This window comes from Balaenoptera borealis (genome assembly GCF_965194805.1).
Source record: "Balaenoptera borealis genome assembly, chromosome: 16".
NCBI lineage: Eukaryota > Metazoa > Chordata > Mammalia > Artiodactyla > Balaenopteridae > Balaenoptera > Balaenoptera borealis.
In genome coordinates, this window is record NC_138872.1 from 18,045,398 (window position 1) to 18,072,180 (window position 26,783).

Below are 26,783 nucleotides of genomic sequence, written 5' to 3' on the forward strand. Positions count from 1 at the left end.
AGAGAAAGCCCTCGCTCAGCAATGAAGACCCAATGCAGCCAAAAATAAATAAATAAATTAATTAAAAACAAAACAAAAACAAAAACTGAGACTTCACATCTGTGCATTACTATTGACTGAACTCTAAACTGTTTTTTTTTTTTTTTTCCAGATTTCCCAAGTTTTTCCCTAGGTGTTTTTTTCTCCTTCTGGGTTCCCACATACCATTTAGGTGTCGTGTCTCCTTATTTTCCTTGAATCTATGACAGTTTCTTTGGTTTTTCTTGTCTTTATGACTCTGACGTTTTTTAAGAGTGATGTCCATTACTCAGCCTGGGCTAGTCTCATATTGTCTCGTGAATGGACGGAGGTGCTGGGGAAGAAGACCACAGATGGTATGTGTGCTTCCCATCACACACCAGGGAGCCCTTGATCTCAACGTGACTTATCATTGGCAACCTTGACCTTGACCCCTTGGTTAAGCCCTTGTCTGCCAGATCTCTTCGCTTTAAAGCTACATTTTTCCCTTTTCCATCGTAAGTCACTAGCTCCAGCCCACACTCAAGGAGAGAGAAATTAGGCTCCACCTTCTGGGAGGAGGGTTATCAAAGAACTTGTGGTCTTATTACATTTGGGGAGAGATAAGGTTATGCAGGTATTCCATTTCTCCTTCATTTCACCCACCAACTTTAGCATTCATTAGTAAATCCTGCCTTCAGCAACTATCACTGTGATATGCCAATGGTGAGTTTCCAGTTCCTTCCAGCATGCTGTTCTAGGGTACTTTTCCTTGGCATGTGCCATATTTCATAGTTCTTCTGCTTAATCGCCTTCATGCTTTAGGGTTCAGATCCAGCATTCTCAGCCCTGGCTGCCCAATCAAATATCCTGGAGAACTTTAAAAAGGTACTGATGTCCAGGTCTTTGTAGCCAAAACGTTCGATTCAATTAGTGTGGAGTGGGTGCAGGCATTGGTACTTTTTAAAAGGTCTTCAGGACATATGCTTTGGAGTCCAGGCTGAGGACCACCAGCCTAACCCAGTGCTCTTGCAGCTTCTCTGGGATGCTGTCCTCACTCTCTCTGGCAGAAGCAGTTACTCCCAGATCTGTGTTCCCAAAGGCTTTGGTTACCTGCAATATCTACCAATGCCTCTGTTGGTCCCCAAAGTCAGGAACTGGGTCTTCTTCACCAGTGTTTCTCAAGAGCTCAGAACAGAGTCCAGCACAGAGTTGGTTCTTGGTGAACATCTGTTGACGGAGAGAATGATTCAGTCACAATGGAAGCAAAAGCAGTAGTTGTCTGTGCACAGAAGTGGGAAGTCCCTGCACTCCCTCACTGGCTCAACAGTGTTAGAAACCCAGGAGCAGCAATATGTGTGTTGGTCATAATCATTTTTCTGCTGTTATTCTAGTCCTCAGCTCTCTAGGAAATACAAGGGCCCCGTGGCCAAGAAGTCACTGGCGTGTACATTGCAGCCATCTGTGCATTCACACTGTTCTTCAGAAGGAAACATGTTCACATTTTATCTTTAAATTGTCAGCGAACCAAAGCATCAACACTACACTTCTAACAAGAGGAGATTACCTTGAACTGGTCTCCTTTTATACCTTTGCCTTGGAAGTCAAGAAGATGGAAAAGACCACGCCTGTAAACACTTTTACAATAGGTAAAAAAAGAGGGCCAAAAGATTTTAACCAGTTGTTCTGAGTTTTAAAAAAATTAACCTTTATCCATTGAACTGACCAAGTCAATCTATTTTACTTATAGCCTTGTTAAAACTCTGCTATCTTGAGACTTCCAGAAAATGGACGGGAAACCATTTGGAGAAAGTCAGGAGTAGATGGAATGGATAACATAGGGTACTGAACCCTCCCTCCCCCAAAAGGTTTAGGATGAAGACACCACATGTATAGTAGCAAGAGGAGAGGGTGCTAAGCTATAGAGGGTGCTTCTGGAGCTTCAAGCTGTAGGCGGGCAGGTCTTAACCCAGTTTATGCCATCAACACTGACAATTGATGCCATTGTGGGTTTCCTCAACGTGGGGTCATCTGTTAGGGCATGAGCTCTTTGAATAGCAATCAGGTCCTTCCAGGGCATCCCTATGTTTCCGAATAGACTTATCCAGGTTCTTGCTGCATCGTGGTACCCACTGTGGTGAAACGAGGCATCAGAGAACACTTCACGAATGGTGGGTCACCATCTGTCCTTCCAGCAAGCTGCCTGGTCGCACACAGAGCTGTCCTCACCCTGGCTCGCACTTTGACCATGTCACCTCTCTTGGCCTCAGTTTCCTCAGCTGAGGAATGGGAATAGCCATAAAGAATCCACACCATTTTTTTTTTTTAAGGATTAAATGAGATGATTTTTATGTGAGTCCCTCTTCACAGTGCCTGGCACAGAGTAAGTGCTCCAAAATGGTGTTTTTTTTCATGACTGCATCTTCTGACAACCTGCTTCTGAGTCCTGGCCACTTCCCTCAGCTCTACTTTATCTCATATCTTCCCTTAACCACCATCCACCATCTCATCCTCAGGCCCAGAAACTTGTCACCTGCTCTCTTTGAACGTGGAACCTCTGTGGTCTAACCCTGTACCTGGCCCAGTGCCTGGAGCAGAGCCTGGCTCAATCTAAGCACGTTCAATACGCAAGCAAGCCCTTCCTGATGGGCTCCTTGAGGGAAATTGTTTTCTGTTCTCCCCGCCTGTCTTGCCCCCTCCTCGTCAGCCCACGGTGGAAGGGCTGCCTGTTTTTCCCAAGATGTTCCCTGGTCCATGGCAGCTGGAGCCTTGATGCACAGGCTAAAGTCACTCATGGACTCCCCCCTGGGGCCTTACTTCTGAACAAAGGGGCTGCCTTCCAGGAGTAAAGAAGCTGCAGGTCATTCTGCAATATAAATCAAAACAGAAACTGGAATTAAAAGGAGTATTTTACCCTTCTAGAGCCCAAGACTCTGGGAGGTTAAGCAAATTGCTCAAGCCACATAACCTGGTTTGATCATTCATTCATTTATCCAAGGGGAAAAATGCGGAGCAAAAACCACATAAGATCTTTGCTCTCTTAGAGCTTAAAGTCTAGTCCAGGGCTCAGCAGACTCTTTCTATACAGGGCCAGAGAGTAAATATGTTAGACTCTGTGGGCTGTGGAGTTACAGCTCCCTAATTCTGCCTTTTAGCGTGTCAGCAGCTGTCACAGACAGTACAGAAATAATGGTGTGTCTGTGTTCTGGTCAGATTTTATTTATGAAAACAAATGATGAGCCAGATCTGGCTTTCAGGCTTTACTTTTTCGGCTCCTGGGCTGATGGAAAAGGGACTCATCAATGAAATAATTTCATGGTTCAGTATAAAAGTAGTGGTTCAAAGGAGAGCCATGTAACTCTGGGAACATAAAATGGGAGGACCTGGAAGTCAGGGAAGGTGCTCATGAAAAGTGTCATTTTACTTGCGATCTGAGGATAAGGAGTCATTAACAAGGTGAAGGGAAGGAAAAAAGTGTCTGAGCTGGCAGAATAGCTGGTGCAAAAGCTCTGTGGCAAAAGGGACCATGGATCTTTTCAGACACTGAAATAAGGCCTGGAATGCAAGATAGAAGGGCAGGAGGGGACTTCCCTGGTGGTCCAGTGGATAAGCCTCCACACTCCCAGTGCAGGGGGCCTGGGTTCCATCCCTGGTCAGGGAACTAGATTCCACATGCATACTGCAACTAAGAGTCCGCGTGCCACAATTAAGACCTGGCGCAGCCAAAATAAGTAAATAATAAATAATTTTTTTAAAAAAGATAGAAGGGCAGGAGAGGCCAGCTCATGCAGTGAGGTGATGGAGAACCACAGGGTAAGAATGTGGTCCTAATCCCGAAAGCTATGGGAAACCATTGCTCTGTTGATTCTGAGGGGTGATTGGATTCTTGTTATGAAGTGCTCACTCTGGCTTGTGGCTGGGGACCCCACTGAGAGCGACCAGGAGAGACTGGGGTGGCCCCGAGCACTTCATTGCGGCCAGAGCCCCATCCCTGGTGCCCAGGGCTGATATGCAGCTCAGCACTCTTTCCCCTCCTACCTCCTTATTTTATGTTTGCTATTCTAACAGATCTTCCTCTCTCTCCACTTCCAAATGAAGAGTCACATTGCAGGATGCATTTTACGGTCCCAGCTCCATCCCATTCAATTTTTCTCACCTTCCTTCTTTCCCTCCCCAGCCCGATCCCACACTAGCTTCGTAAAACTTGCAGGTTAAATTTTTCAAAGACTGTTTCTGACAGAGCAGTGGGAATTAGATTTGGTGAAGCCCTTCATAAAAAATTGAAGACACGCTATATTAACATACATTGATTTATTCATAGTGTTTCATTACAAGTAAGTGAGGATCCTGTAATAGCAGGAAAGGTTAGGAGAGCAGGGGAGCACAGTATATTATATTGACAGCTTAGGTGGAAATTGAGTCGCTTTTGGATTGAATTTGGAGCACAGAAAAGGAATTGGCTAGTAAATAAGGCATGAATTTTACCACCCATTGTCTGTATATCAATGTAGTTGCCATCAGCCCAGGCAGGGGACGGGGGCAGAATTTCAAAAGGATGCTCCAGCACGTCTTCTCCCCTGGTGGCCTGGGTTAGCAGACACAGGCAGAGCTCTCCGAACACCTGCCTTCTTCTGCCGCTGGGGAGAACTGGAATCCAGCTGCACACAGCTCTCCTGTTTGCTCACCACTATCTAGTCAACACTGGACTTTTCTTGGTTCTCCCAAGCCTTTTCCCACCCCAGGTCTTTGCCTGGTTAGTTCCCTCTGCCTAGAATCTAGAGTGCTCCTTCCTCTGCTCTGACTCTGTATCACCCCCAGGTATTAGTTCAGTTCTCCCCTGAGATACCTCCCTGAGCACTTCGTCTTAGTTTGGCATTTCTCAGAAACAGAGCCTGAGACAAGGATTTGAGCACGAGCAGATTATTAAGTGTGGGAAATACTAGGGAGTGGGGAAGGGAAAGAAGGTAGCCAACGGTGGGTGTGTTCTCCAGCCACCTACCCATGGAGGCACGTGGAGTGGCATCCCTCGGGGAAATCCCAGGGATGATGAGGGGGTATCACAAGAGGAGCCGTGGAATGTGTTTATCGACTCGCATTAATCCAGTCTCCAGGGATGTGAATTAACCAGCACGTCCTGTGAGTACCCGGGGAAAAAGCCCTCAAACAAAGAGAGGCAGATGTTTGCAGTGCTTGCCTCTGAGAAGGGCTGGAGTAGGCGGGGTGACCAGAGGGAACACTGTGACCAGGCCCCCCCCCCCCCAGGGATCTGCTAGATGGGTGCCCCTGCCAGCTCTGCTAGCACAATGGCCAATTCCTTCAGTTCTGTGCATTTCTCCTCCCGGGCTCACTGCGCTTCAGACAAAGTCTGGCCTCTGTCCTCGACATGTGACATCAATTGCTACACTGCACTGCTCCTGCTTCATAGGGGAGAGAGAAGTTACTGCTTTCTCCAGAACATTTGGTGCCCTAGCCAGGAACAGCCAACTGCTTATTTTTGAAGTAAAGTTGGTATATTACCTTTTCTGCCTGGGTTTGGCCTTCCTGACAAGCATGGGACATTCCTGACAAAAGACAAAGTGATGTGAAGTGGCTGTGTAGTTGACTTACCTCGTTCTGGAACAGGAGACCTTGAGGACAGGGCCTAGCTTGTGTTCATTGCATTCATTTGCTAGGGCATGGGAGCACACAGTGCAGGTCCTGGAATAGTACAGGAGTATGCGGGGAATGGTTGTGAAGGAGCAAATGAGTGAAGGAATGAATGAAACCCAACAGATCCGGGTTTAGTCTTGGGTCAGTGATAGGACACCGAATAACCTTGACAATGCCTGATCTATGGCTGCATGTGACAGCCGCATGAAACTCACACAGGACGTTGAGAGAAAGAAGCCGACACTAAAGAGTACACTCTGTATGATTCCATTTATATAAAGTTCAAAGCCAGGCAGAGCTAGTCTATGCTGTTAGAAATCAGGGTAGAGGGTATCCGTGCTGGGGGGAGGAGGGAAAGGATTGGAAGGGGACGTAAGGGGAAAATCTCGGGTCTGGTAATGTTGTGTCTCTTGATTGGGTATGGTTAGATGGTCCTTTCCAGATAGTAAAAGTTCACTGAGCTGTATAATTTTCTGTATATATATTATACTCTAATAAAACACTTTTAATAGAACAAACTAGATAAACAGAAAAACCCTGAGTTTGCCTCTTTAACAACTGTGTAATTTAGAAATGTGGTTCTCAGAGTGTGATCCTTGGGGGCCAGTGCCAGGGATGCCAGCTGTTTTGTTACATTCACAGCAGGATAAGTGCAGAAGTTGAGAGTGAGCATCTAGAAACTTCTTAGGGCCTTGACATTGCTGTGACGCCCATATGTGTGGTCAGTGGACACGTCTCCTTGCGCATCATGTAGAACAGTGTGGTTATTGCCAAACTCACAGGATGAGTCACGTGTGATGTGGTCTTTGGATCATTATGGGTCTGCAGTGGACTGGGAAACAGAACTGGGTCTTCACCACAGATATTTCGAAAAGCGCTGGTTTAATACAAATTGTTGCCGGTTGAGCCTCAGTTTCTCCAACATTAAAATGAGAATAAATACTCTGACGTCCGCAAGGTTTTAGGGAAGACAAACTAGATAATGCACAAGAAAGCACCAGAGAGCACCACGTGGAGTAGGGGGATGCATGAGCTGCATTTTAAACGAGGCTTCCAGATAATTCTTATCAGGATGCTACACTTGGACACTGCTCTGTGGCCACATTGTCCAATGTGATGGCCAGTAGCCACACGGGGTCCCTGCGCTTTTGAAATGTGGCTAGTCCAAATGGAGATGCACCATGTGGTAAAATAGATACTTGATTTCTAAGACCTAATATGAATAAAAGAATATAAAATATTCCATTAATTTTTTTATGTTGATTGCAGGTTGAAATGATAACATTTTACATCTACTGGGTTTAACAAAATGGGTTACTAAAATTAATTTTACTTTATGTTCTTACTTTTCTTTCCTTTAATGTGACTGTTAGAACATTGAAAGTTACGTATGTGGCTTAAATTTTATTTCTATTGGACAGCAATGCTCCAGGCTGGGATCATCTGTAAGGTAGACGCGAACGGCAGAAGTGCTGACCAAGCTCACACGCCTTGTGCTTTCCTCCCCTGATGTTCCTCCGTATGGACTCCGCCCAGCTTCCTGGGTGAGGCACTGATATGTTTGTTTGCTGGCTCCTTGTACAGATCAACTACAAGGCCGTGGGCTCATTGGACCCGAGCGCCGACCTCTCCAGCCAGAGAGGCAAAGTGTTCAAGCTTCGGAATGAAACCCACCACCTCTTTGTGGGTCTGTACCCCGGGACCACCTACTCCTTCACCATCAAGGCCAGCACAGCAAAGGGCTTTGGGCCCCCTGTTACCACCAGGATCGCCACCAAAATTTCAGGTATCTGTCCTAGAAAGGGGGAAGGAAGAAAGGTGGTGGTGGTGGTTTTTTTCCATTCCTAATATTCCTGGGAGTGAAAAAGGGCAGAGCCAACCGTCACCGTGTGACTTTGGAGCAACAAGGACAATGCAGTCCCTCGTGTGTCACTGCTGTAATCTCATGAAGAAAACCTAATCCGTGAACTTCCTAAAGTATAAAAAAATACATCAATTAGACTAGACCAGAGGGAATGCTGAGTGATTCACCAAATAATTTATCTAGCACACAGTTGCCTTAAATAGTACATTTTCCCCTTACAAATTGGTCTGTAAAAATGTGATTGATTTTCAGGAGTATTCCTGTTGGCAGAGCAGGGCACAGCACAGGTTCTCATGAAACGTCTGATGAATGAATGAACAAACAGATGAGTGAATGACTGTTACAGAGCCATAGCAGTCCAGGATGTCACCTGCCATCACCAGTAGGGTGCCCTCCCCCACCAGACAGAATCAAAGCAGAATTATCTCAGACCTCCTTTTTACAATTTACATTTTTTCAGAATACGCATGCAGTTCTGGTGTGCATCCATATTTTACTTAGATACAGACCCACCCGTGTTTTTTGTAGCTTAATGTTTCCACTTATCCTTAAACCATAAGCATCTTCCATGTTGCTACATTGCTTTCATTATAATGTTCTGTCAAGTGGATGGACGTAATTTAATTAAAGATTCCCCTGTAGTTGGATATATTTGGTGCTTCCATGTTTTTATAAAATAACGCTTCAATAAACATGTTACAGAATAAAGTTTAATTTCTTGGCTTGGATTATGACTTTAGGATTAAGTTCCAGAAATTGAAATACTGAATTAAAACCGATGTGGGTTTAATAGCTCTTAATACAAATGGCTAAATTACCTTCCCAAGGGATTAGATTTAGTTACACTTCTATCAGAAGGGAGGGTCTCAGGAAGAAAAAGAAAGATAAGAGGAACTAGTTCATCACTGCTGTAATTTGCATTTGCATTTTAAACATGGTTAGGGTTGACTCTGCATTCACATCTTTAAGTACTTATATTTCCTGCATTTATCTGTTTATTTCGTATGGAACTTCTTGATTCATGAGGGTTACCAGCCACATCATTGCTACCCTTCTCCAGACTCTTCTGTACCTTGAAGGAGCCTACGGGCAGGTTGGAAGTCAGGGCCTCCTTTGCTGAAAGCCTGGGATGCCATGTGACTCTCATCCTACCCTTCCCCAAACACCTCCCTTCTAGGCATCCTGAGTGTCTTGAGGGAGGTGATGAGAGGGGTTTGGGACCTTCGCTGATCTCCCTTCTCTCTGTTCTCTGTCCAGCTCCATCGATGCCTGAATATGACACAGACACCCCACTGAATGAAACAGACACGACCATCACAGTGATGCTGAAGCCCGCTCAGTCTCGGGGAGCCCCTGTCAGGTGAGGAGGGTTCTTAACCTGGAGTTTGCCATTTTCCTTCTCTGCACCGTGCACGCCTCCAGCTGAATGATGTCACTGGCAACGCCCATGGGCAAGACTGGCCAGGAGCAAGGCTTCATGGAGGAAAAGGGTCCGCAGCCCCAAGCCCCGTTCAGAGGGGCTACTGAGCCAGGAGCCTGGTCTCCCTACCGTGGGCCACTGGGACTGGTTTAGCGGGAATGTGCTGATGGGGACCTGAGGAGGGCTGGGAGAGAACTTTCTGGAACACACCTATGGTAAATGTATTTAGTCTGGTTGGAGGCCCAGAAACACAGTATCCTGGCAAGATCACTGTTACGTGTCCAACTGCCATTAACAGACAGGCAGACAGATTCACTGAATGCTAAAAACAACCTGCTCAGAGATTACGAATGGGACACGACCTCAGGGCTGGTCCAGTTTATGGCCTTGGTGTTCCACAGGAGACTGGAATTCAGAGTCATACTGCTGACTTTAACGAGAGGCTGCTGGAGTCCAGGAGTGTACCTACAGCCCAGGCAGTGAAAGCATCTCAGTAGCTAAGCTGATCCCATGGAAGTCCGTGGGCTCACGGCTGTCAGGAAGGTGGTCATCTCTTTTAAATAAGCTACACTATGTACAAGGGCAGCAGCTCCGATGTTGACTGCTGGCTTTTACTCAGATCTCAAGGGACTACAGACCCTGAAAGCCAAGCAAGAGTGTTGGGTAGAACAGCTTTCAGATTAGCTCAGTTCAGTTCAACGAGCATGCATGGAGTATTTTATATGCCAGGAATAGAGCAGCGTACAGGGGATGAAAACGATTCACTTATTCATTCATTCGATAAACGTTTCTTGAGCACTCACTCCGTGTCAGGCACTGTTTAAGTGCTTGGGACAGGCTAGTGAACTAGCTGTGTATAACTCATGCTCTAAAGAAAGTCAAACTCTAGTTGGGGAGACAGAAATGTGAAAACATAACTGCACTACAGTGCCTGCTTGTGGAGATGCTCATAGGCCATTACAAGAGCTCACAGGAGAGAAGTCCCAGAGGAGGTGACACTGAGCTATATCTTAAATGTTGTCTAAGATTTCACCAGAGTGGTAACAGGGTGAACATGAACAAAGGCATGGAGGAAAGAGGAAGCTTGCCATTGTGGGGAGCAACCAGGAATCGTTAAATTTGCCTTAGCATAAAGGTCAAGGCGGGAGTGGTGGGGTGGGAACAGGGGCCATGTTTGAGAAGCTCAGCCTTGTTTGAGGGGCCCTGGGGAGCCACTGAAGAGCCACATGCAGTGTCTCTTTTACGATACTGTCGGCTGGGAGACCAGCCGGGAAGGAGGCTATTGAGATGGTCTAGTTACCTGTTTGCCAACCTTGGTCCAACTCTACCCAGGAATTACAGGCACTGGAGCAGATAGAATCAGCTGCCAGTTTGGAAGTTCCCATCTATTCTATAGACTTTGGAAAGTGTTCTATCCTAAGTACGGTGGGTCTTCAGGCCTTCAAACAGGTGTGGATAGAGGTTGTGGGCACCTGAACTAAGAACGTTTGCCTTATATTCCATACATAGGTCGTTCCAGGACTGTCCCACCTGTGATGAGCCAGAACGATGGTGGCTCTGACATCACACAGGGAGTTGCTGAGTTACTGTGTTTCTTCCTGTTACTCTTATGCCACATTGTCATTTACTTCCCTCTGTACACTGAGATACATTTTCCTCCTTTTCAGATGAAGAGACTGAGGCTCAGAAAGGCGCAAGGGCACACAAACGGGGTAGGAAAGCTGAGCTTGAACGCAGGTCCTCCAGGTGTCCAATCACACATTCCATCTTGGCCACCCATGTCTCACTCCCCTTCACAGCTCTTACCTCTGTCATACAGCAGCATTGGGCATGTTTCAGAGTCTCAGAAAGCTTCCCAGATGGCAAGAGTCTGGCCCAGAAAAGAGGAGCCCAGTATTGTACAAGTTAGCAGCTGACCCAGGGTCAGAGGCCAGATCTGCCCTAAAACCCAGGACCTTTCTATGGTAGACCCAAGTGTCACCTTTCATTGCGACAAGCCTACAAAACTGTCAGCAAAAGAACCTGGTCAGCTGGCACCCCACTGTGTGGCTTCTTGGTGGCTGTGGATTCAGCCCAGCTTCCCACAGTCTTCTGGCTGCTGTGTGGGGCAATGAAAAGGATGTGAGTTCGGTGGCAGTGAACCTGGGTTCAAATGCTGATCTGATGCTGCTGTGTGACCTTGGGCAAGATACTTAATCTCTCTGAACCTCAGTTTTCCTTATCTGGAAAGAATAGACTGGAGATATTTCACCAAAGCTTAATGAGATGTACATGTGAGCCAAAGCAGCGCAGGCTGTCAGAGAGTTAGTTCCTTTGTTAGCTTTGCTTCTTCTCTGTGGAACTTAGGAAGTTCTGTTCAAAATGGTTTTTGCAAACCCACCCCACTATAGGGTCACAGTGTTGCGCGCTTCCTTCCTGTTCAAATTTCCAAAGCTGTTCAAGACCCTGATTTCAGGGTGGGGAAGGAGGTGCTTTGCTTTTTCCTTAAGAGTCCTTAACTTCTTTCTGGCACAGATTCAGAAAAATGTCTTTTCTAATTGTCCTGAGAAATAAGTAATCTGTGTCCTTCCTAGTGATAGGAATAAAGTTAATTTTTTTACAGAGGATCAGGGACCCATCCTCAGGATGAATCAGATTATATGTCTGTGAACCTCTGAAAACTCCTCAAAGTCAGCTGAACACAGATGGGAGTAATTATCACCATGTTTTATTGGGCAACTCCTATGATCCAAGAACTTAATCTCTACTAACCTATGAGTAGTACTATTATCTCCCTGTTTGAAATGAGGAAACTAAAGTTCAGGGTCACAGAGCCTGTAAGTGATGAAGTCAGGACTCGTACCCAGGCCTGCCTGACTCCAGAGACCAGCAAATTGGTCTTCTGCGCGTCCCAAACCAATGTTCTTGGGAAAGCTTTTCTAGCCTCCACAGAGAGAAGCTCCTTACACTTTCCATCTGAGCTAACAGACTTTGTTTGCACATCTGTTTAATGAGCTCGTGCATCCTAAGACCACAGTAAATTAGTAGGTGGGAATGGAAATGCCCCAGTAGCAATGAGAAATGACAGTTGGCAGGGAGCGAAAAACAGGGCAACTCTACAAAACCAACACAGGGACTCAAGAAACAAGGAGGTCCACATGCTGTAGCCCCTGCTGCCCCTCACAGCCACGGGTATTCATTTGTTGTTCCTGGTTCACCCTAAAAAATGTACCATTAGGTCCCACGTCTTCAAGTTAAAAGAGCCAGCTAGCTTCCATTAGATGAGCGCGCACCGGCCGAGTGCCTGTCACTGTATGTAAACTATTTGCATCCTCACAGCATTGCCATAATAGCCTCCCCATTGTGCAGATATGGAAACTGAGATACATGGAAGCTAAGTGCATTGACCCAAGCCAAAAAAAAAGCAAGTGGTGCAGGCAGAACTTAAACCCCGTTCAGCCACCCCTAAGCCAACACTCACATCTCTCTAGCCACGCCACCTCCCTAGGAGAAAGTCATACGTGATGTATTTTGGTGACATTTCCATCGGAAAAAAAATTTAAAATAAATGTCACTGCTCAAAGGGGCAATGCCTGGTGTCAGGAAAAGTCTGGCTGCTTTTCTTCTCAAGGCTCTAGATCACTGAGGTTGGGTAGACACTCAGTTTCTGGAGTTATTTTCAGACTGTTGCTTGGGCATTTGCCAAGAAGGGAAGAGACTAATCAGTGCCAGCCAACAAGGCTTCCGGGACAACCGCAGTGACAACAGTGGAATATCACAGTAGACTTCAGTTACTTTAACCCTTTGTCACCTTGAACTCTGGGCACTGGAGTGCCCCGTGGGAGGCAGCTGACCATTAAGTCATTCAACAAATATTTATTGAGCAGGAACTGAGGTAAGCAATGGGGATATAGCAGGAAGAAAGGGAGACACACACCTGTCCTCCTGAAGCTTATCATCCAGTAAGTGTACATGTGAACGGGGCAGGGAGGGGACCATTAAGCCATTAAGGAAACAGAATGATGAAAGCGGCAAAACAAGATAACATGAAGCTGGTAGAGACAGTGACTGTATTGACTGAGAGGAGGAGTAGATGGGCACAACCCAGGCAAGCGGACCAGTGTGGAGTCCTGCAGGCAGGGGAAGCACGAGCCTTGAGAAAACAGCAAACGCACTCTGTGACCCCAGGACACTAAGAGCTCTCTAGATGCACTGGGTCAAGAGGATGCCCAGAATCGTGTTTTATACTTGATAGTTCCTTTAATTCCATTGTAGCATCTGATCGTCACTTACCCAGTGGGTAAGCTGCACAGGAAATACCCTCTCCATTTTAGAGGAGAAGCGGAAATCTAAGATGTTAAGTGATTGGCCCAAGGTCACGGAGCTCATTACACGTAGAGCCGGTCCACGGACCTAGCTTCCTGCCTCTGAGTTCACTGTTCTGAGTTCCTCGTGCCCGGGATGTCAAATGATGACTGGGTGACCTTCTGGTGGGATGCTGTTGATTGAACCTCTTCCACCTGGGGAATGAGGGGTAGACAAGACAGTTCTGGTTGTGTGGGCGCAGCCAGTAACTTGTGAAGCCCAGCTTAACTCTCTCTGGGTGGAGGGTCTTCCTCTTCTCCAACAGACTCACACCTGAGCCCCAGCCTCCAGGCCACGCCCACACGGGCTGTTCTTCCTCCTCCGGCCAGTAATGCTCTGACCCTGGTTGAGGCAAACTCCAGCCCCTGCTGTACTGCTTGCTGCCGCTCTGGAGCCCTGTGGCTCTGACTCTGACCGGTTGGTAGGACTGAGCATGCAGAGAGGCGGGGAGGCGGGGAGGGAAGATTGCTGTGCGGGGCTCCTGCACCCTCATCGCTCCAGCCAAACCACCTTGGCAGTGTGGCCTCTTTTTCTAATACTCTGCAATGGAGATTTATTGCTTTTGCATTGCTTTCCCCAGGCCTTCAAAGATTTATTGGTTTTTAAGTGACAGAATCCCAGAATTGCTTAAAAGATCAATCAAAGAGTGACTAGAATCTAATATTCAGCTCGGCACACGCCAAGCCTTCTTCCCCCACACCGCACCCGTCATGCTGATGTAACTGTAGTAACCTTCATCAGAAAGTAACTCGGCCGTGAATTAATCACCCATAATGCAGTGCCTGAAGGGAAGCCCAGGGCAGAGCCCCAGATTCTGTAGCAGACCCTCCTCTGGATCCCCAGCGGGCTTCCTTGGAGATGCCTTCCCCACCCCAGCCCCTGCTCTCTCCTTCCCATCCTGTCAGTCCCTGGGAGCTCTGGGATTAGCTCTTTCCCCTCCCTCTGCCACTCTCCACCCCGCTCTCCTGACCTGCCAGGGCGGCTTTCTGGTCGACCTGTCATAAGTTCCTCTTTCTTCAATCCCTCCGCCACCCAGCTGCTGGAGGACTGGTCTTTTGGAAGCACAGATTGGATCAAGTTAACTTCCCTGCTTAAAATTCTTAAATGGGTCACTGGCTTCCTACCGCATTATGTTCAAGCTTCTTAGCATGGAATTCAAGGCCCATCTGAATCTGGTTCTAACCTTCGTTTCTGATTCCACTTCCTTTTACTCTGTCCCTTTAGCAGGTTTTATTCAACAGCGCCATGTATGCTTCCTTCATCATTCTTTCATGAGCTTCTAATTGTGTTATACATTTGTTTGTATGTTTTCTTTGGTTTCGTTTCTTGCATGCCCCTCACTAGACTGTGAGCTCCGGGCAACCTGGAAGTTTGACACTAATGGATTCCTTTCCCTGGGACAGGGTCTGACTTTTGCAGGTAGTCCAAAAAACAAACAAACAAACAAACAAAACAGAAAAAAACAACAGCTAAGTAAGTAAGGAATTCAGCCAATCTGGTGGTACTTGGAAGATACAGGGTACTGGGACAGTAGAGACGCACTTTACAGGCCCTGCCTTTACCTGCCTCCTTTTCTCTGAGAGCTCAGTCCAATAGAAATGCCTGCGTTGATGGAAATGTCCTATATCTGCTGTCTGATAGAGTCATCACTAACTACACGTGGCTATTAAGCACTTGAAATAGGACTAGTGCGACGGAGGAGCTGATCTTTAAAATTTTTATTTTCATTAATTTAAATATAAAGAGTCACACATGCTAGTGGCTACCGTTTGGATGTGCAGGTCTATAGGTAAGATAAACAGAAAAAGAAACAATGCGGATGAGCTTGTGTACTTGGTTGGAGGTTCGTATGAGAGTTCAGTGTGGAGGCATCCATCGTTAGCCTGGTGGGCTCAGGGGCCAGGAGGCCTTCCTGGAGGCAGTATTGCCTGAGACCTGCCAGAGGAGGGGGAGCTTGGCCCAGGAGGAAGCGACATGTGCAGGAGCTGAGGTAGAGGAGCTGCATGTTGTGTTCGGGGAACAGTGGGCCGGGGCACAGAGATGAGGAGAGAGGCAAAGAAGCGAGCAGAAGCTAGGTAAAGGTCTTCACTTGGGATTTGGACTTTGTCCTGAATGAAGGGCATGGGGAACATTGGCAGGCAGACGCCCAACTTTTTGTTCTCCTCTAAGCAGTCAAGCCCTTGTCTGTGCCATTCTCTCTGCCAAGCACGGCATCCTCCACCTCCCCAACATCCAGGTCAAATCTGCCGCATCCAGGACCACCTCCCATCCTGCAGCAGGATGCATCAGCTCTGCCTTGGGCTCCCACGCTGCCCTGTCCCCTCCCCTGCCGGGGACTTGCAGTTTCAGTCTCTACCAGCCTGTGACCTCCTTGGGGGCAGGAACTGGGGTCCCCCAGGCTCAGACCTGAGATCTCTCATGTTCTTCCTGCCACAGCTGACTTCCCAGTTGGATACACTGGAACAGCAGAAGCTCCTAGAATGAGATCCCCTTATGCAATTGACTTATCTGATGGCTTAGGGTCAGATTCTTAATTTCTCTGAACCTCTGGCTGCTTGTTGGTAAAATGGGAATACCCATGTCACAGATTGTTTTAAAGGTCAAAGAAGCTAAAATATGTAAAGTGTCATTGGTAGTTGTTCAGCTTGCTCCTGGCGTTGGCCAAGCTGTTGAGACAGCGGGTGGCTGCCTGCCCTGGGGACCCCTGGCAGGATTATTCTCTGAGTCCCGCTGCAGCTGATGCCTGTGTGCTAGGTGCCCTTTACCCCTGAGTAAGAGTCGCTGCAAGATTGTGCCGGCGTGCATGTGACGTGTCAGGGAATGTGCACTTGTCTCCAAGGGTGTCACAAAATCCTCACAACGATTCTCAGAAGTGGATTCTCAGCTTTGAGCACCTTTCAGAAACACCAAATCAAGCAGGCAGGGCTAGGAGGTCTCAACCACTGAAGGGCCAGCAAAACAAGGACTAAGAGCAGTGCCCTCTGCTTGAAGGAGATGCCACTTGGTGTTGTGAAATCAAAGTGAACAGATCCAGAGCCCCTCGGGAAGGGGTGTGGAGACTCCCATGAGCTCCCTGAACTGAGACCTTATAAATACTGGCACCAGAGTGGGTACATGGAGTCAGAACCGAGCAGGAGAGGTGAGACCAGATCCTAGGAGATGAGTCATGTTTATCTGTTCACTCATTCATTTGTTTATCAATTCATTAACTAACTCAGTCAATAAATATCTACTTTGCATTTCAGCAAACAACCCCATGCCAGATACCGTGCTGAGCACTGGAGACCCAGAAATGAGCTAAACAGGCCCACACGCCGCTGACCTCCTAATGGCAGGTACAGCTCTGAACTAACAGTGCCACGGACGCTCCTGACAGACTGTTATCAGCTGTAGCCCATTCTCATGGGGTCCATGTCACCTCCCCATCCCACCTCTGATTTCAGCTGTGGCTAAGCTGAATAGTTCCATGCAAAGTTATAGGATCCCACCTCCAGCACCAGCACCCACCCTTTTTTTTCTGCCTTTTGGCCCTAATTCTTTCTCCAAAGCCCCATGGATCTGGCTTAGTCTGAGCAAGCTGGTACAGCTCAGGAATGCAAATAATTTAGTGCTACAGGGGAACTCTCAGCCAATGTGGGATGAGAATCCAGGCATCAGAGCCTTGCCTCCCATCCTTTGAAAGGACCATTCTGAGGTGCATGCCACACGGTTCCTCACACATCCCCAGTAGGACTGAGCCCTGGGTTCCCACCATGGGAGCCTGCTTGACAGTGCACACTTTGTTGGTTTTTCTTCCTTCTATGTCTCACTTTTTCCTATAAGGGGTGGATCAGCCCCAGATGGGGCGGTCAAGAGATAACGTGAGAGAAACTGGAAGGAGGCCGGTAGGACTGCAGTGGGGAGAAAATGCAAGAGAGGACGGCACATGATGAGGTTGGATGTGAATAGGGCCAGGTAACCCGGGGCTGTGTTATTACCGTGGCAAGGACTTTTATACTAAGAGCAATGAGGCATCAGAGAAAGGATTTTAAGCAAGTGAACAGTATGCTCCATCTTTTTTAAAAGGTCTTTCTGGCATCCGTGTGGAGAACAGATCAGAGAGGACAAGGGCGGTTCAGAAGGAATAGTTGGGATCAGTTATAGTTGTCCCAATGAGAAATGAAGGTGATGGAGGTCCAGTAGTTGAGGAGGTAACAGGGGCGAGCCTTGGCGATGACTCCTCTGTGGGGCGGGGGGTGGGTATAAAGGACAAAGACATTGTCCAGGGTGGCTCCCAGGTTTCTAGATTGGTTAATGGGATGGATGATGGTGCCATTCTCTGAGCGAAGGAACACAGAGGGAGGGAAAGGTCTATGAGGATACTTTATCCAGGAGAGGCCAACAGTGGTAAAGGTGGTCTGGGAACTGAAAGGGAGAGTTACGAACCAACTGGGCACGGACAGGCTGGGACCAGATGCATGGTTTGGCGAGCCCTGGGGACCTCTGGGGGACCTTCTCCAAGGTCAGTTAGGACTTGCGGCTCACTTTCCTGGGCTGCTTGAGACATAGTGCACAGAGGGTGCAGCTCTAGCTTGGAGGGCCAAGGGTATGTCACACTGAATACTAGGAGACAGTGTGACATGGCAGATGGCTTCTAAGGTCATTGCACATTCTCTTCACTGCCTGATGAGAATCCATGATCCAGCTGCGTTTGACAGGTACAGCTAGTTAAGACTAGAAATTCTGAAATACAGAGTGATGAGCTACAGTACGAACTGGAGATCCAGCCAGCTTTTAAAGAAAGAAGAAAGTTTGTTGGGAAGTAAAGGAAACAATTGCCAGATTTCCTGCAGGATTCCTTTAATAACTGTGAAGCGCAGAGTGGGATCATGTGAAGCAACCACAGGAGGGTTTTGCTGGTCCATGGAGCTGCAGTGAGCAAAACTGGCATCATTACCATCTGATTCTCAGATATCAGCATGTGATGGTGTCCTACCAAGGTAGGGGAAATGAAAATTCAGAGGACTTATTAACATGGGGCAGCCTGAGGAGTTCATGAGCCCCCATCCACGTTGGTAGAGATGAGAAACTGCAGTTACATTTAGATGTTCTTTCTGTAAACATCACTCGTTTCACTTAGTTCCCCAGCTCTCAGGGCTGCCTCTGCCGGGGTCTGGAGATGAGGGGTACTATGATGTGGGGAGATGGGAAAGAGGCACTCCCCTATCAACTGTGAGATTTAGCTCTGCAAGTAATAGCACTTGTTGCCAAGTCTCACAGCCTGCTGGGATTTCATCACACCGGATTAGGAAAGAGGAGGAGCCACATACAAGAAGAAGCAACCCAAAATAAGGAAAAATGGGATAAATGCTACTGCAGAGCTATACCCACTGGGGCTGTCCCGCACTCTAAATATGGCAGCTAATGGGACGTGTAACTATGATTAAAGAGACTTGTAACTACTACCAGTGAAACTACCGAGGGGACTCCCAAGTGTGGCACAGAGCTGCACTCAGAAAGATCATCCAGGAAAACAAAAGGGAAGAAGGGTGAAACCCAAATAATTTAGTTGGGTTTGCATTCACTTCAGCACATCCTAACTGCATTGCAGGTCTTCTTTGTTGAGCCCCTCAAACAACCCAGCTTCCCAAGAATTGGCTCTGGTATTAAATGATGCTGGATCATGTTCCTTCGGTTCAAACCAAGGAGGAAAAAACAGGTATTTCAGGAGGAATATTTTAAATGGAGCAGGCGCTGTTGCTGAAACATGAAGAACGAAGGAATGTTCTATTTTGGACCGTCTGCCATCTGGACAGATGGAGACAGAGACTGTTACTGGTGTGAGGGAAAGGAGAGTGTGGTCGTCATGTTCACCTCCTACCACAGGACTATTTAAGTTCCCAAAACCTGGAGTGCTGGAGAGGCATCGGAGCAGGGGGTTTAGATTTGGGAATCATTAACATCCAGGTGGTGTTTGAAGCATGGGAGGAGTGGATGAGCTTATCCAGGAAGAGGGTAGACTAACAAGACAGAGCTCGGTGAAACTCTGTCAACGAACCACACAGGAGATGGAGAAGGAGTGGCCAGAGAGGTAGAAGAAAAACCAGGGCAGAGTTAAAACATGAAAGCCAAAGGAAGAATAATTTAAAGAAAAGGAGATGGTTGACATGTTGTGATTTGATTTTCTCTAAGAGCTCCAAGCAGCTCTTAGAGTAGAAAAGAAGGAAGACACATAACTTAACCCAGGACGTGGGAAAAGGAAGATGATGATATCAACCAAAGTGCTTAAAAGTGGACCATGTGGTCCAGGCTTGATTAAAAATGCCTGTGAAGGTAGATGTGCAAATAGTGGAGATACTGAGGGCCAGGCGACCTCAATGCTGTTGAAGAATCTGTGCCGAGGGTCCAAAGCTGGGAGAGGCTGGAAAGGCAAGATATTGATATTTAGATAATAAGATGATCGAAGCTTCAGTAATGGAACCCTGCTATGGGATAATATGGCTCTGGGTGTGACTGTGTTGGCAGAGATGGTAGATGGATGGTAATGGATTCAAGGTGAAGCCAAGTATTTTAAAGAACAAAGAGGCCAGGCTATGGATGGTAGGGCTGTCTAAGTAGATGTAGTTCTTATAATGCTAAACTTCCCACCGTGAGGAACTGGTGAGACCCTTCACAAGAGCACCAGTGACTCTGCGTGATGCTTCTCCTGGGTCTCACTTTTTCTCCCACTGGTTTTCTGCTGACCTTCACTTCTCACACTGTTCTGGGCCCTGTGACCGTTTGCATCACTGCTTTGCCTCAGATCTTGCACAGCTGATAACGGATGGCTCTCAGTTTCTCTATCTGCCATCATCCAAAGGTCAGACTTTCAAGTTGGCCTCCATCAAGTGCATTTCCCTAGCCCAGTCTCTTGATGTTCTTCTGAGCTAGTGCGTGGATCTGTGCCACGTTAGAATCCAAGGGGGTTTCCTCTCATCCGAAAAGCGTTCTGCACGATGCTCGCTCCTGCTGCCTGCGGGTACTCAGACTTGCCTCCTTTCAGCAGCAGTGAGAGAGGGGATCCTGAAAGCCCTGGCTTTTTAATAGGAATAGAACTACTTAAAGGTTAGAGTCTCCACCATTAGGCAGAAGAAATTTGTACTTATCCCCTTTCACAGTACAACCCATCCTTTTCGTGCCTGGCCACAGCTGCTTGGGGTTTGCTGTTTAACTAGTGCATTTCCACTTGGGTGTAGGCTCACCAAGCATCTTATAAAGGTTATAAATGTATTAAGTAAATATTTATGGCCAGGGCAGGGGGGTTGCAGCCCCAGTAGCACAAGGAGGAGTCAAGGGCAAAACTTCAGACCTACACAGTCCGATCCTGTCGCCACAGCTATGTGAGGCTATTTAAATTTAAATTAGAATTAAACAAAATTAAAACTTCATTTCATTAGTTGCACTATCCACATTTCAAGTCCTCAATAGGCAGATGTGGCTAGTGGTTACCATATTGAACAGCACTTCCATCATCACAGAAAATTCTATTTGACTGCATTGCTCTAGACTCTGGGAGGGCTGGTAGAAAGAGGTCAGGGCCCATATTTGGTTTCAAACAGGCTATTATATTAATGTAGGCATTTGAAGCCATAGGTAAAGGCCAGGAATCCTGTCATGAGAAATAAGAGATATAATGGGGGCTTCAAAGGCAGAAAATATAAGTCTCACCAAAAGCCAGAGGAGACCTTTGACTGGGCTGACTTGCTGCTGAGACCCTGACCTACTGCACTGGATTTCCCAAATTCCATTGCATCACCCTTGCCTGGGATAAAGTCTGGGAAATGGTCTAACCCCAGAGTTTTCAAACTTTATCGACTATCAGAATCACCAAGAGACCTAGTAAATATGGAGACCCCTGCCCGTCCCTAGGGGTAATGAAATTGGTCCTGAGAATCTGCATTTTGAACAAGCTCCCAGCTGACGATGGTCCTGCTGGTCTTGAACCACAACTTGAGTACCACCGGTTTAGCCTATAGGTAGACTCAGGTTTGGAGAAAAGAGACTGTAACAGGAAACCAAGTATTATCCTCTGTGGTGCCAGTTGTTTGTTCATTCTCATGATATGGGGAAGCAATTCTTTTACATTTTATTGTAGAGTTGCCCCTGTGGGTTTCACAGCTTCTGGAACTCTTATGTCTTTTTTGGTGTGTGTTTCAGCAGGCACATCAACAGTTTTAGCTTGTAGGAGCTGAGCTAGGATTCCTGCCGGCTTATTTCTCTATCCCTGTTCACATGGGGGCTAAAAACATACCCCTGTTTTCTTATGGTGACGGCAATGACTGGTGTCTGAAATACTACATGCTGTGTTGTTGCATGCTGATAGCATATCTGAATATATCACTTCTGTGCAGATTTTGGGGCTTAGGTAGAAGATGAATGCTGGGTGAGACTGAGTCAGTCTCTGAACAAATCTGTATTCTTTCACGGAAGGCTAGAGCAGCCTGGGAGAAACAAATCCGTTTCCAACTTTCACTCTATAAAAAGTTCCGTATTTTCTTAGATCAGACAAAATATATTGAGTGCCAAAATGCTGCAGCAATATGGGCGCGTCACTCAGCTGGCTTGGGATCTGTATGCATTGTCCCCCCGGGCCAGTTTTGATTATGTTCTTTTTCCTTTTATTACAGTCAGCAAATCTGAATTTGCTATTGTGGGGAGAGCAGGAAGAAGAGAAAAAAAAAAATGAAGGTTTTTAACCTTCAGAAAGCTCAGAGGTTCAGTCTGAATAAGCACAAAAACTTTTCCGTGTGCCTCTGAATTCCTTGAATTTGCAGAACTGCCCAGAATCCCAAGAGAACTACCTTCCACAGAGGATTCGGGCCCCACTTTGAGCTAAAAGGCAGAGCTGAAGTTAAGAGAGAGGATCAGAATTAGGGAAAGTGGGAATAGGAATCAGTGGGGAAAAAAAGGAGTTTGGTCCCCATCCAGGCTAAGTTTCAGCCTATTGTTCAGTTTCTTCAATTCAAAGCCATCTGCTTCCCAGGGCTCTCAGATAACGTCTCCCCTGCCAGGACACCCTTTTCCTGCTTAATTGAAGTTAGTTTCCAAGAATAGTTGTCCAAAGCAGTTCCCAATGGTGGGAATGTTTTGAAAGTCACAATAGGAGTTGAAGTTTTTGGTTGCAGATGTCTACACATGAGCCAGATGTTCAAAAGGCATCACGTGGTCTGCAACAGCCTTCACATTTCCAAAGCCAGGAGTTCTCTCAGTGGCCTCTGTGACTCACAAATGGCTCCTTTGAAACTGTCACCGTCTCTCCATTCGAGGACCTGTAATACCACCAGTGTGAAGGGAAACAATCACTTCCATTCAGGTTTAGAGCAATGTGTTTCCCAGGCTTAATTATACCACAGGTATATAAATTACAGAAACATGTTAATGCTCCCATGATTAAAATTATAGAGTGCCTAATTGAAAAAGCATAAACTGAATTGAAGAATTCCTAATTATAGTTTGCTTTGAGGTGTTAATTTCCTCCATAACGAATGCGTAATTTCTTGGAACCTAAACAGGTAGCCTCTTGTGTCAGCGCGTAGGCTGCAGACAGATGGGCTAGGGTTGTAATCTTTCAGTTCAGCAAGTTGACAAGGGAGGCTTAGTTCAGGGGGGAGAGCATTGAAAGGGAGCTTGGGGAGGTGGTAGAACTGGTGAAGTTGACAAACCAAGGTCTACCTGGTGGGTATCTGGACCAAGGAAAGATGAGGAACCCTTGGAAAACTTTTTCCACCTGCTTTTCTCTTCCTTCTCCAAAGCCTCAACACTTATCCCAGTTAGTTTTTTGTGCCTGTAAGACAGTGGTTCTCAAAATTTAGTCCTGGACCAATGTTATTATCTGCATTTGCATTTTTGTTTGCATTTTTGTTAGAAATGCAAATACTCAGGCCCCTCCCCCTGACCTGCTGAATCAGGAACTCTGGGGATGGAGCCCATCTGGCTGTTTTAACAAGGCCTCCAGAAGATTCTGATACATGCCAGAGTTTGAGAAGCACAGTTCTGAGGAGTTGGGTCCCAGATAGCCAAAGTCACATCCAGCTGAGCTTTCTTGAGCTCCTTCTCTGGATCAGAACCTGTGATTGGTGACTTCCCAAGCATCATTTCATTTTATACTCCCAACATCACACTGAAGTAGACAAAAATGCTCCCCCTTTCTCAGGTGAGAAAACTGAGTTCCAGAGAAGTTGGCTTGCGCAGCTCATATCTTTGAGAGCTGTAGGCCTTGTCTGTAAGCTTTTATGGAGACTCAGATGCATTACATTGTCCCTTTTTTTCATTGTTGTTACATAGTTTTCATCAATATCTTTACTGATCAATGGGTTTTCTAAGCAGTGTAGAGCTGGAGGCTGAACCGCTGCTGAGAATGACTTCCAGGTGAGCCACGACTTTGCTAATGTTGAGTCTGATTGTAGGACGAGGAAGGGGGCTCCTAAGTATTTGTAATAATTGCTATTAATGGCATAGATTGTTAGTATGCATTCTTTCTGAATAGTGATGTGAATTCTAAGTATAAAAGGCCACAGCTCAAAAAGATACTCCTTGATTTTTGGAAGGAACTCCCCCTGCATAGTGACCCAAGCAGCTGTGAGTCTCCTATTAGGGACTTTGGGGACCAGACGAAGTAAGACACACTCTATTTCCATCTCCTCTGTACAGACACCTTGGTTTTCTCAGGTTCCTGTTTTCTAGTCTAAACACATCAGGGACTGTGTGTGTGTGTGTATTTGCTTGTGGTAGGTTTTAGCCAATCCATACAATAAACAAGTTTATTGTTTCAGCCATCTGAAACAATAAACTTAATGTTTGAGGTTTATATCACCCCATCAGGTTTTTGTGCAATTCTTAGCCATTCCCATATGGTTGAAAATTTGGATCATTTCCAGTTATTTGTTGTTATAAATAACCCAGCAATAAATATATTTATTCATGCTTTTCTTTTGGTATTGTATCTTTAGATAGGAAAAAATCCCCACGAGTGGAATTACTGAAATGAGTAAAATGGAACTAAAATATATTGAGTGCCTACACTTATATGTCAGGCACTGACAGCCAATTCATATATATTAACCTTTTTCATTCTTTAACTAAAAAACCTCAAAGTAACAAGCGCCCATAGTTGGGAAATGAAATAGTCAAACCCTTCTCTGCTCCACATTTTTCAACCCCCTAGTCCTGTGCCCCAGAGGCAACTGCATTTTAATTCTTTGCCATTTCTTCTGGGAATTGGCAATGTCACTACATAATGTGCTATTTTAAAGTTACTGATTACAGACATTGTCTATTTACTTCCCGCTATTATAAATGAGAATTTGTCTGTCTTGAATCATCCAGCTTCCCCATGTAGTTATACCACTAGTTTTAGTTAAATAAATACACAATAGCTAATTTTATAATTTGACAAAAGCAGGCTACTTCAGTGTCAAGTGATATACTATTTTTATTGTAGTATTGTATGATTAACTTAAAGCTCACTATGTACTAGAGACTATTTTAAGTCCTTTATCTATATTAACTCAGTTAATTCTCATCAAAACTCTATGAGGTAACAACAAATTGTATCCCTGTTTTAAGATGGGAAACTGAAGTACTGAAAGGTTAAGTAACTTTCCAAGATCATGCAGCTAGTAAGTTGCTAATCTGGGATTTGAACATGACAGTCTGGCTCTAAAGCCTGACTCTTAACCACTATGCTATACTTCCTCTCATTATTCTTCCTATTTCGTGCAGTGTGTTTTTTAACATTCATCATAGAATGTACAAGTATTCTATTTTATGCAGGCACTATCTTTATTATACTATCAATACATTTTTCTTCCAACAGAGCTCTACCATTTCAGATTTACTATTAAATACTCCTTTTTTCTTTGATTTTCTTGGTGTTTTTTTGGTCATTTTGTTCTATTTTCTGGAAAAATAACCAACTTTGTCTAGCATTTGTTTAAAACTTCAGCAATCATGACTTTTCCTTTTAAGAGCTATTTACTGTTGTCTGATTTTATTTTCCTCATAGCGTCACTTCCTGTTTTTGGAAGCAGTCATTTCTTTTCTGAGGATAATGTTTTGATTTGGAGAGTGATAAACGTTTTGCTGACTCCTGTATTATCTCTCTTTCCTCTGGAGTCATTTTTTCCCCATTTGAATTGACTACTCTCTTTCATGTTGGGGCATTTCTCACCTAACTGGTGAGCTTTGGTAGTCAGTGTTTAAAAGTAAGGTGTTGTAAAAGTTGACCAGAAGTGCTGTTTTGGGGGGGTGAAGGCATTCAAACTCTCCAGAGATGAAACCTCCTATCTCCTGCCTGAGGGGTAGGGGGTAGATATATAGAGGCCCATGTTCCAGGGTTTGATGGTTTCAGGTATAGACTTTTGATCAACACCCCTATTTTCAGCCCCACATTTCACTTTCACATCCTCCACATTTTATTGCCACAAGACCAAAGTCTCACTTGAGATCCATTGGGCAAATCAACTCCATTTTTATTCACATCTCTTTATGATTTGACTTTCTTTATCCTGCCGCAACAGATAGCACTCTTCTGACCATTTTCAGTCTTCCAGAATTTTGTTGAACCCTCTCATCCACTAATGGCCCCTCTCCTGTTCTTTTTTTCCTTGCAGATTTATATGCTTTTTCATCTTTTACCATCATGTTAGTGGGGGGGTCTCAGGAGAGAGAGGAGGTAAATGGAGTGCATTAAATTTTCCACTTTTAACTAGAAGTTTACTTACATTGTTATCTAATCCAGTTCTCACAATAATCATTTATGGGACATTATTATTGTCTTCAGATTTCCAATATCATTTAAATATTTAAAGGAAGGTCATACAACTAGTAAGATTCAGAGCCAAAATTCAAATTTGATGCAGATTTTTAGAATCTATGCTCTTTCTACTTCCAGGTCATAAAGGTGTTTATGAGTCTTGAAAGCCTTTGCCAAATTATTTCCCCAATTTGATGAATCAGTTTACAGTGCTGCTGGAATTATATAATCCTACCTGTTCTACCATAACTTCACTGAGATGGCATTTTTTTTTAAATTAATTAATTAATTTATTTATTTTTGGCTGTGTTGGGTCTTCGTTTCTATGCCAGGGCGTTCTCTAGTTGCGGCGAGCGGGGGCCACTCTTCATCGCGGTGCGCGGACCTCTCACTATCGCGGCCTCTCTTGTTGCGGAGCACAGGCTCCAGACGCGCAGGCTCAGTAATTGTGGCTCACGGGCCCAGTTGCTCTGCGGCATGTGGGATCTTCCCAGAACAGGGCTCGAACCCGTGTCCCCTGTATTGGCAGGCGGATTCTCAACCACTGCACCACCAGGGAAACCCCGAGATGGCATATTATAATTTACATTTACTTTGATAGTTTAATGGGTTTTAAATGGGAACATATTATCATTTTGATCTGAATTTCTCGGTGTACTGGCAAAGCAGAATTTTTTCCCTATGTTTTATACTGTTGACGTTTCTTTTTTGTGAGTTATCTTTTTAACATTCTTTAA

General features: G+C 45.7%; 1 protein-coding gene across 14 annotated transcripts in view; it reads left to right on the forward strand.

The window, feature by feature from the left end:
• The window catches only part of PTPRT (protein tyrosine phosphatase receptor type T), a 1,098,035-nt gene that overhangs the window by 801,054 nt on the left and 270,198 nt on the right, over positions 1 to 26,783 (forward strand). For all 14 annotated transcript variants that reach the window (XM_082361692.1, XM_082361703.1, XM_082361700.1 and 11 more), the window contains exons 10-11: positions 7,231 to 7,432; positions 8,768 to 8,870. In XM_082361692.1, the coding sequence (XP_082217818.1) occupies positions 7,231 to 7,432; positions 8,768 to 8,870 (305 nt within the window). The remainder of the gene's footprint in view (positions 1 to 7,230; positions 7,433 to 8,767; positions 8,871 to 26,783) is intronic.